Consider the following 16201-nt stretch of genomic DNA (forward strand, 5'->3'; position numbering starts at 1 on the left):
AGGGGAGAAAGAGACACTGGAGAACTTGATAGTAGCTAGTGATCTGAAACACAAGCCCAGTGCAACACAGAACTGGTATAGATCAGTATATGGTACACAGTATGGTATAGATGTTAACTGATTCATTGTAAGGATAGCTACATTGGGGGAGTAGTTTTAGATTAAAAGCATATAGGCAGGGCCTATTGCTTTACAGTCCCCCTATAGGTATACTGGTGCTGCAGCCTAACTGTGTTGGTCAGAGCATGATGATGTTATGGGACACGTGCTGGTGTAAGGTGGGAATGACACACAGGGAAATATAGTGGTGGCTGGGGACCAAGTACCGCGTAACGGCCACCAGCATGAGGTTGAAGAAAGCCTCAGAGTCCTCAAGCCTAAATGGCAACATTTCCAGCTCAAGTAGTAAGGATATGCAAGCACATAGCACCGTTGTAACGCCTGCCTGGATCCACAGACTCAGATGGGCTGTAAAGGGGCGGCTAGAGGGAAGCCACTCACCAAGTAGGACCCCCAGAACCCTGAAACCCTTTAACCCCTATACAGGGATTTGGAATTACACAGGAACCTGGAGATCACTACCTGTGGAAGGCTGCAGTCCGATGAGAGTAGTAGTCAGGCAGGGTCAAACCAGGAATTGCGGAACAGGGACAGAATCGGCAGGCAGTGACGTAGTCAGCAAACGTAGCAGAGGTCAGATCTGGGTCGGGCAGCAAGGTACAAAAACAGTAGGCAGAAGGGTAGTCAAAAACACGCAGAAGTCAACACAGGAATCACCAACAGAATAGGACGTAACAGGAGCCAGGAAAATCAGAACTATATCTGGCAGGTATCATGTGACAGGAGGGGAAATAAGAAGGGTGTGGTGTCTTCCCATTGGCTGTAGCTAAACGCTGGCAACTTCAGCTGGAAGACACATGCCACCCACAGTCAGCCAGCGGTACTGCAGATCCCAAGCTAACCCAGCCCAGTGGATGATCGGAGCCTGCGCCCACTGGTGCCGCTGGCATCGACTTCTCTCCCATCACCAGCACCATCCACGGCAGGAACACGGCGTCACCTGGCGATTAGAGCAGAAGTCGCTGGAGCAGACTCCGGCGGTGACGTAACAACCGTGTGTAACTTCTCAATAACTACGTGGTCCACATGAAAATCTTCCTCTATAATTGTGAGCACCGTGTTTGAGTAGACACCAAAGCAAGATGCTTGCGTTGATTATGGCGTCATTGCCACTCACCATGTTGGTTGATTCCTCAAATTTATGTAGAACCTCACAAAATTGAGTGAGGGCTACCTGCAGACCCTATAAAAACTAACAGTGAGGGTCATCTGTTGGCCACATAAAAATTGAGTGAGGAGCACCTGCTGGTTCTCTAAATATTATGAGGGCTGTCTGCTGCCCCCCCTAAAAATGAAGTGAAGGCCACCTCCTAGACATCTAAAAATTAGGAGTAAGGGCCATCTGCTAGCACTCTAAAAATTGAGTGGAGGCCGTCTGCTGGACCTCTTAAAATTATGAGTGAGAGCCGACTGCTGGCCCTTTTAAAATAAAGAGATGATGGCTGACTACTGGCCCTCTGAAAATTGATTGAGAACCGACTGCTGGCCTTATAAAAAGTAAAAATCAGGGCCAGCTGCTAGCCCCTTAAAAATTGATTGAGGGCCACCCGCTGACCCTCTAAAAAATTATGAGTGAGGCCTGCCTAATTGCCCTCTAAAAATTTAGTGAGGGATGCCTGCTGGTTCTGTAAAAATTATGAGTGAGGGCCATCTGCTGGCCATCTAAAAATTGAGTGAGGGGTGCCTGCTGGGCCTCTAAAAATTAAAAATGAGGGCTGTCTGGTGGCCCCCCCATAAAAATGAAGTGCGTGACACCTGCTAGCCATCTAAAAATTATGAGTAAAAGCCGCCTGCTGGCCCCTTTAAAAATTATGAGTGAGGGCCGCCTGTTAGCTGTCTAAAAATGATGATCGAGTGCCACATGATGAGTCTGTGGATATGGTGCAGGAGGAGAAGAAAAAGAGAAAACCATGAACAGTATACTTGTTTTGGGTTTGAAGGGGCGCATGGAAATATACTAGAAAAAGAAAGAAGATTATGTTAATCTGCTGTTGTTGAGAAATCAGGACCAATCCAGGCTTTGTTCATTTGAGGGGGAGAGCCACTAAAAACACGGTCATGAAGCTGTGTAAAGATTTGGATAAAAACAATATATATATATATTTTATTGAAAAAGAAAATTAAAATTAGAGCACATGGTGTGCTTACAGCAGAATAAAAGGGCATACCATGCAAATAGATTGTAAGGGAATCACAATAAGTGTTAATAAGTGTTATAGTAGAATTAAAATATACAATAATATGGATACAATTAATAAATAGCACATAGGTATTAGTGCAATGGCATGTGCAAATAAATTGATGCTATTACAATCGATTTGCGTGGTATGCCATTTTTGTTCCTGCTGTACACATACCATGTGCTCTTATTTTAATCTACCTTTTCAATAAATTATATAATTGTTTTTATCCAAATCTATTCATAACTTCATGTCGGTGCTCTCAGAGATTCTCCCGCCCTTGCTTACCATTGGCAACACGTGTCCTATATACTGTATACGTTATACATATCTCTATACCTCCACCTATTAACATACACTGTGTTATACATATATAATTATTGTGTTCCTTTACACTCTTGCTCATTTTGAGGACAGTCAAGTCTCAGCATTTTCAATTGACAGGTGCCTATAAGTTGATAAATAGTTCAATTGACGCCTATCAGTTATTATGCCCCCGGTGACACAAAAAACCCACGGAATCGACTTAAGCTCAGAGGGAGCTGTGAATGCGGCCTGCAAGGCTCTGATTTGGCTCGTCTGTGGAAAGTAAAATTTATGAGTAATGGCCGCCTGATGGCCCTGTAAAAATTTAGAGCGAGGGCCGCAGGATAAACCTAATGATATGGTGTAGTATTAGAGGGAGGAGAACAAGAAAAATAATAAACCATGAACTATATGCCCTTTTTGAGGTGGAAATGGGTGCATTGGAATACACCAGAAAACAACAGGGACAATTGAATTGACATTATGTTCCGCTGCTGTCATCCGCTTGAGTTGAGACGTCTTGGCCAATCCATGTCTTGTTCATTTTGAGAACAGCGGGCCTGTCAGATGCGTTTATTAGTTATTATGCTCCAGAGGTACTAATAACCCATGGAATAAACTAAAGCAAGGAGGGAGCAGTGACTGTGGCCTGCAAGATGCTGATTTGCCTCAAATTCGTGTAAATAAAAAATAAAGAAGCATTCATACAATGGAAGAAAGGCCCAAAGGCACCTCTTCTGTGGAAAAAATGGACAAAGGACTTGTGGTGTTCTTTCCCTGGGACAGGTTGCAGTAGTTCCCCCCACATGGTTCATGAATTTTCATTGGTAAAGGTCTCCAAGGAGGTAAAAAAAGTTTGGAAACGTCAATCTCTTTGAAGCCTTGAGGCTGCCTGAGCCAGCATAGGAGACACTGCCGCCCAACTTAGCTGGTGCAAAATCAGTCGGTTGCCTGAAGGTCCTTGTGACAATTGTACCCTAAGCAGTGGCCTCGAATCCAGGACTCCTCGTTGTTGTTCACAGAAGTCCCACTCCTTCTAAATGTAGATGTTTTCTGGGGCCCTACTCTATGTGTCTTCCAGGGTGTATTGGAGTGCATCTGTTACGCTCACCGAGGAGCGGCGAGCGTCCGGAGGTGGACCCACTGGACCGTGCACCGGACTCCCCTGAGAAGGCGACCAGCAGCGAACCCCTATACAGGGACTGTGCGGCGCCTCCTCAGGAGGCCTAAATGCACAGCAGCCAGGAACCGGTAGTAGGAGTCTCTGTAAGGCCAGGTGTAGCAAGGTTGTGACGTCCACAGCCGGCAGGACACGGAAACTGCACCGGAAATGTTCACAGCAGGTGACGTCCGCCGCAGGTACGGCACGGATAATGTCAACGGCAGGTAGGGCACGGTGACGTCCACTGTCGGTATGAGCGGTGACGTCCACAGCAGGTACGGCACAGATAATGTCCACGGTAGGTAGGGCACGGTGACGTCCACTGTCAGTATGAGTGGTGACGTCCCTAGCCAGAATGGTACGGATGGCACTACAGTGAGACAAGGGATTAGAACCAGGTATCAAAGCACAGATAACAGCACAAGGGGTCTGGACACTGGCAAGGCTCTAATGGAAGCGTTGCTCGGGCGCCTGCTGCTGGGGGGAGGTGAACCTAAATACCCATTAGGTAACAGGTGACCTCTGAGGTCACTTCCAGAAAACAGGGCATACCGCTTTAAGAAAGGGGGCGTGGCCTCGCACGCAGCCTAGAGTCACTTACTGCAGCTCTGTGTAAGGAAGGGAGACAGGAAGAGGCTGCAGCATGGCTGGGAGCAGGACGTACATCAGGACCCGGAGCAGGGGCAGCGCCTGCAGAGCCATGGGACTGGTAAGAGGAAGGCCGTCGCTGCCTGGGGCTATGACTGGGAGTGCTAGTGGGAGCCATGCTGGGACTGGGCACATGTCAGGGAGCGCGCCCCCCACGGGGTCTGGTGGGACCAGGCGCTACAGCATCCTTTGAGATTTTGATAGGCCTTACGCTTAGTGCACAGGCTTTTCCAGTCTATGAGTCCCAGTCCTTACAAATGGGAAAAATTGTCAGAAATCCTATATACACAATTCCCTTTTTCCTGACTGAAATGGAAAGAAGTATATCAAAGCTTTCAGCGATTTTACAGCGTTTTTTCACCATTGAAAGCAATGAAACTGCAAAAATGCTACATGTGAACATAGACTAAGAGGTGGAGGAGGTTTTTCTTCCTCTTTTTATTTTGCTGTATACACAAGTCATTATACAGGAAATAATGTTTCTTAGCATTTTTTTCCTGTAAAATCCATTTTATCTTTGGTGTTGTTTTATTGTCACTCCGTAAAAGTGGCGTAAAACTCTGACTACATTGTTACCAGCAGCGATCAGGCAGTCAGAAATATGGCCAGGGATCTTCTCCATGCTGTTTTCATTTGATTTCAGAGTGTTTCCACTCATTTCAGAGATTTTACGGCACCGCCAGGACTCCTGGGAGGGTCTTCCAGGAAAATGCTTGAATTTCCAGTTGACTTCCATTATACTCATTACTTGAGATGAGCATCTGAGTGTACGACCTGCTGGACTCGAGTAACGAGCATCAGAGCATTTTTGTGCTCGCTCATCACTAGTCATTGGCACCATGAGTGCTCACTGCTCACTATATAACTATGATCGCTGCACTATGGACTGTCCGCCAGCAGGTGGCAGTGTGGTACACCTTCACCATCATACTTCTCTATTGGTAGCATGAGCCTTACCTTAGCTGCACTATGGACTGTGCGCCACCAGGTGGCAGTGTGGTACACCTTCACCATCAGACTTCTCTATTGCCAGCATGAGCCTTACCTTAGCTGCACTATAGACTGTCCGCCACCAGGTGGCAGTGTGGTACACCTTCACCATCAGACTTCTCTATTGGTAGCATGAGCCTTACCTTAGCTGCACTATGGACTGTCCGCCACCAGGTAGCAGTGTGGTACACCTTCAGCATCAGACTTCTCTATTGCCAGCATGAGCCTTACCTTAGCTGCACTATGGTCTGTACGCCACCAGGTGGCAGTGTAGTAGATCTTCAGCATCAGACTTCTCTATTGGTAGCATGAGCCTAACCTTAGCTGCACTATGGACTGTCCGCCACCAGGTGGCAGTGTGGTACACCTTCAGCATCAGACTTCTCTATTGGCAGTATGAGCCTTACCTTAGCTGCACTATGGACTGTGCGCCAGCAGGTGGCAGTGTGGTACACCTTCAGCATCAGACTTCTCTATTGGTAGCATGAGCCTAACCTTAGCTGCACTATGGACTTTCCGCCACCAGGTGGCAGTGTGGTACACCTTCAGCATCAGACTTCTCTATTGGTAGCATGAGCCTTACCTTAGCTGCACTATGGACTGTGCGCCAGCAGGTGGCAGTGTGGTACACCTTCAGCATCAGACTTCTCTATTGGTAGCATGAGCCTAACCTTAGCTGCACTATGGACTTTCCGCCAGCAGGTGGCAGTGTGGTACACCTTCAGCATCAGACTTCTCTATTGCCAGCATGAGCCTTACCTTAGCTGCACTATGAACTTTCCGCCACCAGGTGGCAGTGTGGTACACCTCAGCATCAGACTTCTCTATTGGTAGCATGAGCCTTACCTTATCTGCACTATAGACTGTGCGCCAGCAGGTGGCAGTATGTTACACACAGCAGGCAGGAAATGGCGTGTGATCGCCGCCCCTTCCTCGGCAGTTTATAGCTTTTTACAATTAATCTACTGTCGTCCTCATAATAATCTGTGTGGACGGGGCAGTCACCATGCTGTCCGCGCTGCAGGCGAGTCCTCGCCATCTGCTGGTATGTGAGAAGTCCAGCTTCCTGCAGGAGAAGTCCCGGCACGGCTCCCACGTGGAGACTCATCACTACAACTACAGTGTGAGTACAGTGCGCGGCCATTGCGGCACCCGGTGTGTGTGACGTCACTCACAGGCTGACCAGCGCATAGCACGTGTATCAGTGACAACACCTAGGTACAACATGGCAGGAAAGTGGCGTTCACCCACTAGAGCCAATCGGAGCCCGTGCCTTACTTTTTCAATGCAGAGTGAAAACTGCAGTCTGATTGGTTACTAATGAGCAGCATAGGCTGATATCTGTACACGGTGACTTGTACAAGCAAAACAAGACGATGCTGAAGTTGGTTTCGTCTTCGTCAGTTTCTTATTCGGCAGTTTAGTTTTTTCAGTTTTTTTATGCATTTAACAACAAAAATAACACATGACAATAATAAAATACAATGCACTGATGTGCCCTAATATACATACACTCAAAATCAGCTGCAAAAATTATAAAATGGGCATCAAAGTGGGCACCAAAGTGGGCACCAAAGTATGTTAGTGAAAGGGTTAAGGTGGTTTCACACTACGTCTTTTTAACATCCGTTGAAAACGTTTTTTTAGCGGAAGTACGGATCCTGCTTTTACAGCAAATAAACGTATGCAAACGCATCTGTTATTTTGCAGGATCCTGCACTGGATGTTTAGGGGCGGGCATTGGAGTCATGTGATCGGGAGTGAGGGGAACTAGACTGGGAGCCGGCTTCTGACAGCTGCAGACGCTGGTAACCAAGGTAAACATCGGCCTTGGATACCCGATATTTATCTTGGTTACGAGTGTCTGCAGCTGCTAGGAGCAGGGCTGCCTGCACGCGTAACCAACGTAAACATCGGGTAACTAAGAGAAGTGGTTACCCGATATTTACCTTGGTTACGAGTGTCCGCAGCTCTCAGGTGGGAGAGAGAGGGAGGAGAGGAAGGGGGAAAGACAGAGATAGAGAGGGTGAGGGAGGAGGAGAGACAGATCACACGAGACTGGTTCTGGGCATGCTCAGTACAAAAACAGGATCCTGTCTATCAGCACGCCAGCGTTCACCTGCGTTCGCGTGCTGTTTAGTCAGGATCCGGTGACTTGCAGTATTTTGACGCAGCTCAAAAACGCTACAAGTAGCGTTTTTGAAACATGTTAAAAAACTGCAAGTCACCGGATCCGCATTATAACGCACGCAAACGCAGGTGAACGGATGTTAACGCGAGTCCATTGCAAATGCATTGAAATGAAAACGCATTTGCACTGGATCCGTACTTCCACTAAAATAACGTTTTCAACGGATGTTAAAAAGACGTAGTGTGAAACCAGCCTTAAATAGCTTTGGGCCACTGATCTAACACCACAATTGCATATCTAGTGATGCCTCTAATCAAACTCAAGTGACTCCAGCCTGGCCCAAAGGGGTTCTGGGCATCATAACTGGCATCAAAGTGGGCACACAGCTAATTTTCACAGATTTGAATAAGTAACTGGTGTTTTTGAGGGGTTAAGTGGCTTTGGGCCACTGATCTCACACCACATTTACATAAATAGTGATGCCACACATCAAATTCAGATCACTTCAGCCTGGCCCAAACAGGTTCTGGGCATCAGAACTGGCATCAAAGTGGGCATATGGTTAGTTTTCACAGATTTGAATAAGTAACTGGTGTTTTTGAGGGGCTAAATGGCTTTGGGCCACTGATCTCACACCACATTTACATCATTGGGCCAGGCTGGAGTGATCTGAATTTGATGTGTGGCATCACTAGGTATATAAATGTGGTGTGAGATCAGTGGCCCAAAGCCACTTAACCCATCAAAAACACCAGTTACTTATTCAAATCTGTGAAAACTAACCATTTGCCCATTTTGATGCCAGTTCTGATGCCCAGAACCTGTTTGGGCCAGGCTGGAGTGATCTGAATTTGATGTGTAGCATCACTAGGTATGTAAATCTGGTGTGAGATCAGTGGCCCAAAGCCATTTAACCCCTCAAAAACACTGGTTACTTATTCAAATCTGTGAAAATTGGCTGTGTGCCCACTTTGATGCCAGTTTTGATGCCCAGAACCCCTTTGGGCCAGGCTGGAGTCACTCGAGTTTGATTAGAGGCATCACTAGATATGCAATTGTGGTGTTAGATCAGTGGCCCAAGGGCATTTAACCCTTTCACTAACATACTTTGGTGCCCACTTTGATGCCCATTTTTTGCCAGTTTTATAATTTTTGCAGCTGGTTTTGAGTGTATTTATATTAGGGCACCTCAGTGCATTGTATTTTATTATTGTGATGTGTTATGTTTGTTCTTAAATGAATAAAAAACTGAAAAAACTAAATTGCCGAATAAGAAACTTGACAAATAAGAAACCAACTTCAGCATCGTCAAAACAAGTGTGAAGTGATTACTGACCCCATATATGAGGCTCGGTGCTCCACAGCCGGACTGACATTGGCCAGTGTCATTACACTGAGTGTAGAAGGAGCAAACTACTGAGCACATGTTCTTAGGGAAAGCCATAATGCCTGATATAGCTTATGGTCATCAATGGTGGAGTGCTGTGAGAACCAGTCCTAGAAAGTAACTGAGGAGACTGTATGGCTATGTTCACACAGGGAGTCTTTGCTGTGGTTTTTTTTTTTTCTGCAGCAAAACCTGATCTTTTGGCAGTAAAAAAAAGCTGTGTTTTTTGGTGTTACATGTTTAAGTCCTTGTGCGCACGCTGCCGTTTTTACCACGGTTTTGCTGCATAAAATGTTCAGAACCTTGCTGCAGTCCTTCCCCAGCAAAACCTATGGTAAACAAAAATAAAATGCTGTGCGCACTCTTTGCACGTTTTTTTGGTTTTTACCAACAGGTTTTGCTGCATGTTTTCTGCAGCAAAAAGAATTGCATGCCACTTCTGTATCACAAATACTGTTGGGGGGGACGACACAAATATCAGAAATAAAAGCTGTAATATCTATTTCTGATATGTGTCGTCCCACCCCCCCCCCAACAGTATTTGTGATACAGCAGTGACCCTGCGGGACCTTGGATCTGAGTTCTCGCAGGGTCACTGCCCGTAGGGGATGTCACTATTACCGCTTGTGAGGCCCTGAAGTTCTCGCGAGCGGTAATGTGTTAACATCACCGACCGTGAGACATGTCCTGGAGTTACCCCTGCAAGTCTCGTTCACGGAACGAGGCTGCATTGAGTACTATGTCTCAGACGCCGCTGGATCAGTGTGCAAGCGTCATGGGACCTCGTGTGGATTACGCCGGACCTGGAGGGGTATTTGGGGATTTTAATAGAGAACTCAGATCCAAGGTCCCGCAGGGTCACTGCTGTATCACAAATACTGTTGTGGAAGGGGACACAAATATCAGAAATAAAAGCTGTAATATCTATCAACCATTTCTATCTATCTATCTATCCATCCTCTATCTATCTATGAAGAAAGAAATGACGACAATTTTTTTTTTTCCAACCTGCTTTTTTGCATTGAAGGCATAAAAACACAGGTACCAACCTGCAGTAAAACCGCATGCGGTTTTTGGGTGCGGTTTGCTGCATTTTTTTTTCTAGTGCGCACAGGGCCTAAGGCCTTGTGTACGCGCTGCTTTTTTTCGGTGCCTTTTTCGGTGCAGTTTGTGGTCCTAAACTGCATGTATGATCATTCCTTTCATTCTGTACCTTTTTGTGACTCTTCCAGTCTCTGTTGCAACCTGCTGATGACACTGAGCTCTGTGGCCACGTCAGTCTGAAAACATCCTGCTTGAAGCCTCGTAATGGCGAGGTACTATTGATCAATTGATATAGAGCCCCTCTATATCCGCATGTCACTTCTTTTCTGTGTTTTGCCATTGACAATGTTAAAAAAAAAAAAAAAAACAAAAAAAAAACTGCAGGGGCAAAAACGCACCCAAAAAGCATGCATTTTATGCGTTTTTTGGCCAAGGGTGGGTGTTTCGCTACAGAAACAAAACCTAGACTGCATTTTTTTTTTTTCTCCACCGAAAAACGCACCCTCTAGCCGAAAAACACATGCGTTTTTGCCCCTGCGTTTTTTTTTTTAACCTTGTCAATGGCAAAACGCAGGGAAAAACACAAAAGAAGTGACATGCTGCTTTTTTCTGCAACAAAAACTGCAGGCAAAAAAGAAGCCACGTGCACACAGCCTTTTCTGATTTCTCATAGACTTTGGCGAAGGTCATACATGCAGTTTAGGACAACAAACTGCAGCAAAAAAAAAAAGCAGCGTGCGCACAAGGCCTATAGCTAGTTTCTTCCCCCAAAAAATGCACTGATGCAGTTTTTTTCACTATCGTTGCTTTCAATGGTGAAAAAAAGCAACAAAAACGCAGAAAGATGTGACACGCTGCTTTTTAGACCCGCAACACACATCCGTTTTTTTTGTACGTGTGCGGTACGTATTTGCACGTACCGGAGACACGTACACACGGAGACCCATGTTATTCAATGGTAGATGGCACACACACGTAAAATCACACGGAACGTGTGTCCGTGTGGTAAGTACGTGTGTGCGCTTTTCTGCACAGACGATATGTCCGTTTTTGGCCGGCAGCACGCAGGCACGGACCCGCTAAAGTCTATGGGTCCGTGCCTGCACGGACCGCACACGGAGTATGTCCGTGTTCAGCACGTTTCGTGCGTGTGCGTTTTTACACTAGCGATCTTATTTCTATTTTTTTTTTAAATTAAATTCAGTATACTTACCTTTTTTTTTCTGCTGTTCTCAGTCATACGTACATTGGCGCTCGTTTTTTTTTTTTTTTCTTCCCCCGGCTCATACCGCTCCCCAATCACCAGCGCGGCGAGGAACAGCTGTGCAGAGAATGCGCGGCAACAATTACTTTGAATATGCCGGCCGCTTATTAATCAATCTCGTATTCTCTGCTTTCCCCACCCTCAGGCGCCTGTGATTGGTTGCAGTCAGACATGCCCCCCACGCTGAGTGACAGCTGTCTCACTGCACCCAATCACAGCAGCCGGTGGGCGTGTCTATACTGTGCAGTAAAATAAATAAATAATTAAAAAAACCGGCGTGCGGTCCCTCCCAATTTTAATACCAGCCAGATAAAGCCATATGGCTGAAGGCTGGTATTTTCAGGATGGGAAGCCCCATGTTATGGGGAGCCCCCCAGCCTAACAATATCAGTCAGCAGCCGCCCAGAATTGCCGCATACATTATATGCGACAGTTCTGGGACTATACCCGGCTCTTCCCGATTTGCCCTGGTGCATTGCCATTCGGGGTAATAAGGAGTTGTTGGCAGCCCATAGCTTCCAATAAGTCCTAGATTAATCATGTCAGGCGTCTCCCCGAGATACCTTCCATGATTAATCTGTAAATTACAGTAAATAAACACACACACCCAAACAATCCTTTATTAGAAAAAAAAACCACTAACAAATTGCCTTGTTCACCAATTTTATAAGCCCGAAAAAGCCCTCCATGTCCGGCGTAATCCAGGATGGTCCAGCGTCGCTTCCAGCTGTGCTGCATGAAGGTGACCGGAGCAGCAGAAGACACCGCCGCTCCTGTCAGCTCCACGCAGCTAATGAAGGGAATAGCGCGATCAGCTGTATTCAGCGTTGGCCGCGAGTAACCTCAGTGACAGCTCAGCTGTGGAAAACACCACCCAGCACCCCCCCCCCCCCCAAACTCTGTATTGGTGCTTTAAATCTAAGTTTCTGGCATGTTTACCTTTTACTGACCCCCGCTCCAGTCTGATGCATAGCGCTCTCCTTGATGTCTCCAATGTTATTGGCAGCCATTATTTCTGCTATGCGTGAATCGGCTTTCATTAGTGAACAGCGCTGAGGCCCACTGGTCCCTTATCCAGCAAGGTGATGCTGCATGTGCCTGGTGGTGTGGTCAGGTATCCTTGGGTGACTCTCACCTTCCTTAAATGTGCCTGGAGTTGTGTGGCATTCATCATCCGGTTTCGAAGGGCATTGTTCACAATGAAGCAGTCATTGATGTGAGATGTAGCCATAGGACGTCTACTTCTATACCTTTTTGTTGATGAGTAAAAAGCTGTGGAGAAGAAGCGCAATAGGGTTTTACCCCAATAATACACGGGGTAGAGACAGGGAGCAGTAATACTCACCAAGTGAAGTTGTGAAAGTCACAACTACTATGCAGGCATGGAAAGTTTTGATCAAGGCAGCAGCAACCCAGACGGCAGATAACAGAGAACAATAGAGGAAAATCTCTATTTGATGTGTTCTTATGCCTGATGGTCCTGAGGAAGGGAGCTGAGACTCCAGAAACGCGTAGACCTGTGCAAAATAAAGATCCATTAATCTGAATACCTGAGAAGTGATCATTGGCGCAGCTCAAATAAACCCTATTTTCCTCTATTGTTCTCTGTTCTATACCTTTTTTGTGACTCTTCCAGTCTCTGTTGCTACCTGCTGATGACACTAAGCTCTGTGGCCACGTCCGTCTAAAAACATCCTGCTTGAAGCCTCGTAATGGCGAGGTACTATTGATGAATTAATATAGAGCCCCTCCACTATTTCTCAGAACATAACTCTCCGTAAACTTCACCACACCCAACAAAAGCAGCACAAAGATTGTCTGGTAACTGGCTCATGCAGCCTCTATCTATCCTCCATTTTTTTCGAGATGGCTGGACCATTGTTGAAAATAAGCACTTGTACGTTGTCACCTGCACCTTACCCCATTGTAAGCTCTTACGAGCAGGGTTGTCTTTACTTTTTGCTTTCGTTATTGTATCTTTAAGGCTCATTCACGTGACCGTTCCGTTTGTCCTGTTCAGTTCCTGTGTTTTTGCGGGCCTACTGACAAGACCATCTTTTCAATGTCTATTGTGTAGGATTGGATGGCACACGGAAGCACTTCCATGTGCATCAGTTCCTACAAAAAAAACACATCGGATGCTGTATGTCCGTTCCGTAATTATGGAACATGCCCTATTCTGTTTCGTAATTGCAGACCGTGACGCAATACAAGTCAATGGGTCCGCAAAATCCCCGGAAGCCACACGGAAGCACTTTACACAGCTGATATCAACCCCATATATTACCTCGATTGCCACCACACCAGGGCAGTCAGTAAGAGCTAGGTAAAGTCCCAGAACTGTTGCTTTTAATGGATGTGGCAATTCCAGGCGGCTATTGGCTGATATTTTTAGGCTGGGGGGGCTCCCAATAACATGGGTCTCACCAGCATGAGACTTCCAGCCCCCAGCTGTGATGCTTTATCTTAACTGAGTATCAAAATAAGGGGGTATCGAATGCTGTTTTTGTTTTAATTATTTATTTATTTTACTGTATGATATAGACTTGCCCACCGGCGGCTGTGATTAATTGCAGTCACAGTTGTCACTCAGCATGGGGGAGAGTCTGACTGCAACCAATGACAGATGCCGGTGAGCGAGGTAAGCAGTGAATAGGTATGAGCCTAATGAGCGGCCGGCTCGGGAAGAACAAGAGCTGCCGCCGCGGGAGCAGTGTAAGCCTTCCCGGTGACCGGGGCGTATATAGCGCTTGGTCCTATCCCATTACGCCAGATTCTGTTCCCCATAGACTTATAGACTTTATATGGGGATGAGCATGTGGAGAGTATGTAACTCCCCTTCCGTGGTTTTTTTTTTTTTTTGTTTTTTTTTTAGGATATTCCTGAAATTTCACCCAAAAGCCAAATATCCCTAACCTTTTGTGTGCAGTCTGTATTTGTACAGAATGCTGAACCCTAGCTTAGTTTCCTTTTAAATTTGGTCCTTTTTCTAATTATTCAGTAAGGAATGGACCAGCTCTGCTTATATTTTGATACTTGTCAGTACCTTGGACAGGGGATCTGAAGAGGACCGATAAGTTCACATACCAGCTTATGAAGCATGTGATTTCTTGTTTTAAAGCTTTATCTGATGATCTGCTTTTTTATTGATTGTTTTATCATTTGTGGGTAACTTTCATGTCAGCCCTTTTGAAAAAAGAACAGGACGGAAAAGTCGCTCGCTATTTCCAGAATCCTGACACAACTCTTACATTAATCTTATTTTATTAATCCAGGTGTCTGTTTTGTTACCTGAATGTAGACACTTACCCGAAAAACTAAAGCAGATCATTGATGGAATGGGGACCTATTATTTGGTAAAAAACCTGCCTCTACATGAATTTCTAAATCAGGAATTTAATGATGGGTTTATAAAGAAAGGTAAGAAAAGCCAAACCACAGGTATTTCCCCACCTTCATTATGTTGGGGGTATAAAATGCACACGTACAGTGTATAATATGTAGAATTTTCATTATTTTAAAGTCAGGGCTTTTAACCTGTTGCATGGGATTTCTAGCGCGATATTTACGGTAAATTCTTGACATGCCATAAATGTCTGATAGATGTGTGTTGAACCTAACAGACATTTGTGGTAAATTTGGTCAATATACCATAAATGCCCTCAGAAGATGACCCCCTTTATAAAGGTGGTTCTATGAGAAATCTGATAAAATAAATAAAATACTTGAACATTTTTCTAAATATCTCTTAAGCAAATTGCTTTATCTAGTCCACTCTGTCAGGATTATTAGGCTATGTGCGCACGTAGCGTCTGTCCCTGCAGAAATTTCTGCAGCGATTTGAACAGCACATGTGCGCTTCAAATCGCTGCAGAAAGAGTCCGTAATGAAAAAAAAAGCCGATTTCATGCGCTCTGAGTGCAGCCCCTCCCATAGACAGAGCGGGGGATGCATGCAGAGCGCAGGAAAGAAGTGACATGTCACTCCTTAGAACGCGCGCTTCAGGCAGCAGCCGAATCGCTGCGTTCTAATACGCCACGTGCGCACGTCTCATGCATAATCTTCATAGATTGTGCTGGAGACGCAGGACGCATGCAGTTACGCTGCGGTGCAGATCGCAGCGTAACTGCATGCAGTCAGCTAAAGAAAGGTGCTTATCTTCGTCTTTATTCCACCACGCTTAGTGTCCTGTTAGGTTGACTGGACAGAAGAATGTGAGCTCACGATGCCTAACGGGACACTGCTCTGACCTGACATATGTCTCCACAGATGTTCTTTATGCAGCCTGATCTGAGTGTCCTCTGAAATCTAGGCTGAGTGCACACTTATTTATGACAGTTGTCATCTTTAAAATCTATTACCAAGTCACCGGTGCGGCTGCAACTGCTCCCGCGACTCTTATTCACTTCCGAGGCCGCTCATTAGCTTAATTCATTTTCACTGCTTTCCCCGCCCATGAGCATCTGTGATTGGTTGCAGTGACTTCTGAGACACGCCCCCACACTGAGTGACAGCCTGTCTGACGCTTCCAATCACAGACCCGGTCCACAAGTCACTTTCTTACTGTAAAATGTTCTTATTTCTTATTCCAACTCGGGGTCCCCCCATATGAGAGCCAGCACAGATAAAGCATACGGCTACAGGCAACAGCCCCAGGACATCCGCCTATCTTGGTTGTGTATGAAAATAGGAGGAACTACATGCAGCTGTCTTTTTTTTTTTTTTTTTTTCCCCATTAGCTAAATAAATTTAAAAACCTGACGTGCTGTTTCTCCCCCCCCCCCCCATTTTTACTAACCAGCCATGACACAGCCTGACAGCTGCAGGCTTGTATGAGACCCATGGTTATTGGGCTCCCCTCCAACTTACCCCCCCCCCACCCGCTTACCAACCTATAAAAAAACAGCCTGCAGCCACCCAGGATTGCCGCATTGCCCATTAGATGCGACAAGCTCGGAGCTTTACCTCA

The 16201-nt window shown here is 45.9% G+C and overlaps 1 protein-coding gene across 5 annotated transcripts in view; it reads left to right on the forward strand.

Moving 5' to 3' along the window:
• Positions 1-4394: 4394 nt before the first annotated feature.
• RPP40 (ribonuclease P/MRP subunit p40) overlaps positions 4395-16201 on the forward strand; it is a 55890-nt gene continuing 44083 nt past the window's right edge. For 4 of the 5 annotated variants that reach the window (XM_075316476.1, XM_075316480.1, XM_075316481.1 and 1 more), the window contains exons 1-2: positions 6297-6529; positions 14508-14652. In XM_075316476.1, coding sequence (XP_075172591.1) covers positions 6413-6529; positions 14508-14652 — 262 coding nt within the window. In that variant the 5' untranslated portion in view covers positions 6297-6412. Of the gene's footprint in view, positions 4478-6296; positions 6530-14507; positions 14653-16201 lie in introns of those variants that run through there. The other variant, XM_075316479.1, reaches the window with a different exon arrangement.

This window comes from Anomaloglossus baeobatrachus, chromosome 6 (assembly GCF_048569485.1).
Source record: "Anomaloglossus baeobatrachus isolate aAnoBae1 chromosome 6, aAnoBae1.hap1, whole genome shotgun sequence".
NCBI lineage: Eukaryota > Metazoa > Chordata > Amphibia > Anura > Aromobatidae > Anomaloglossus > Anomaloglossus baeobatrachus.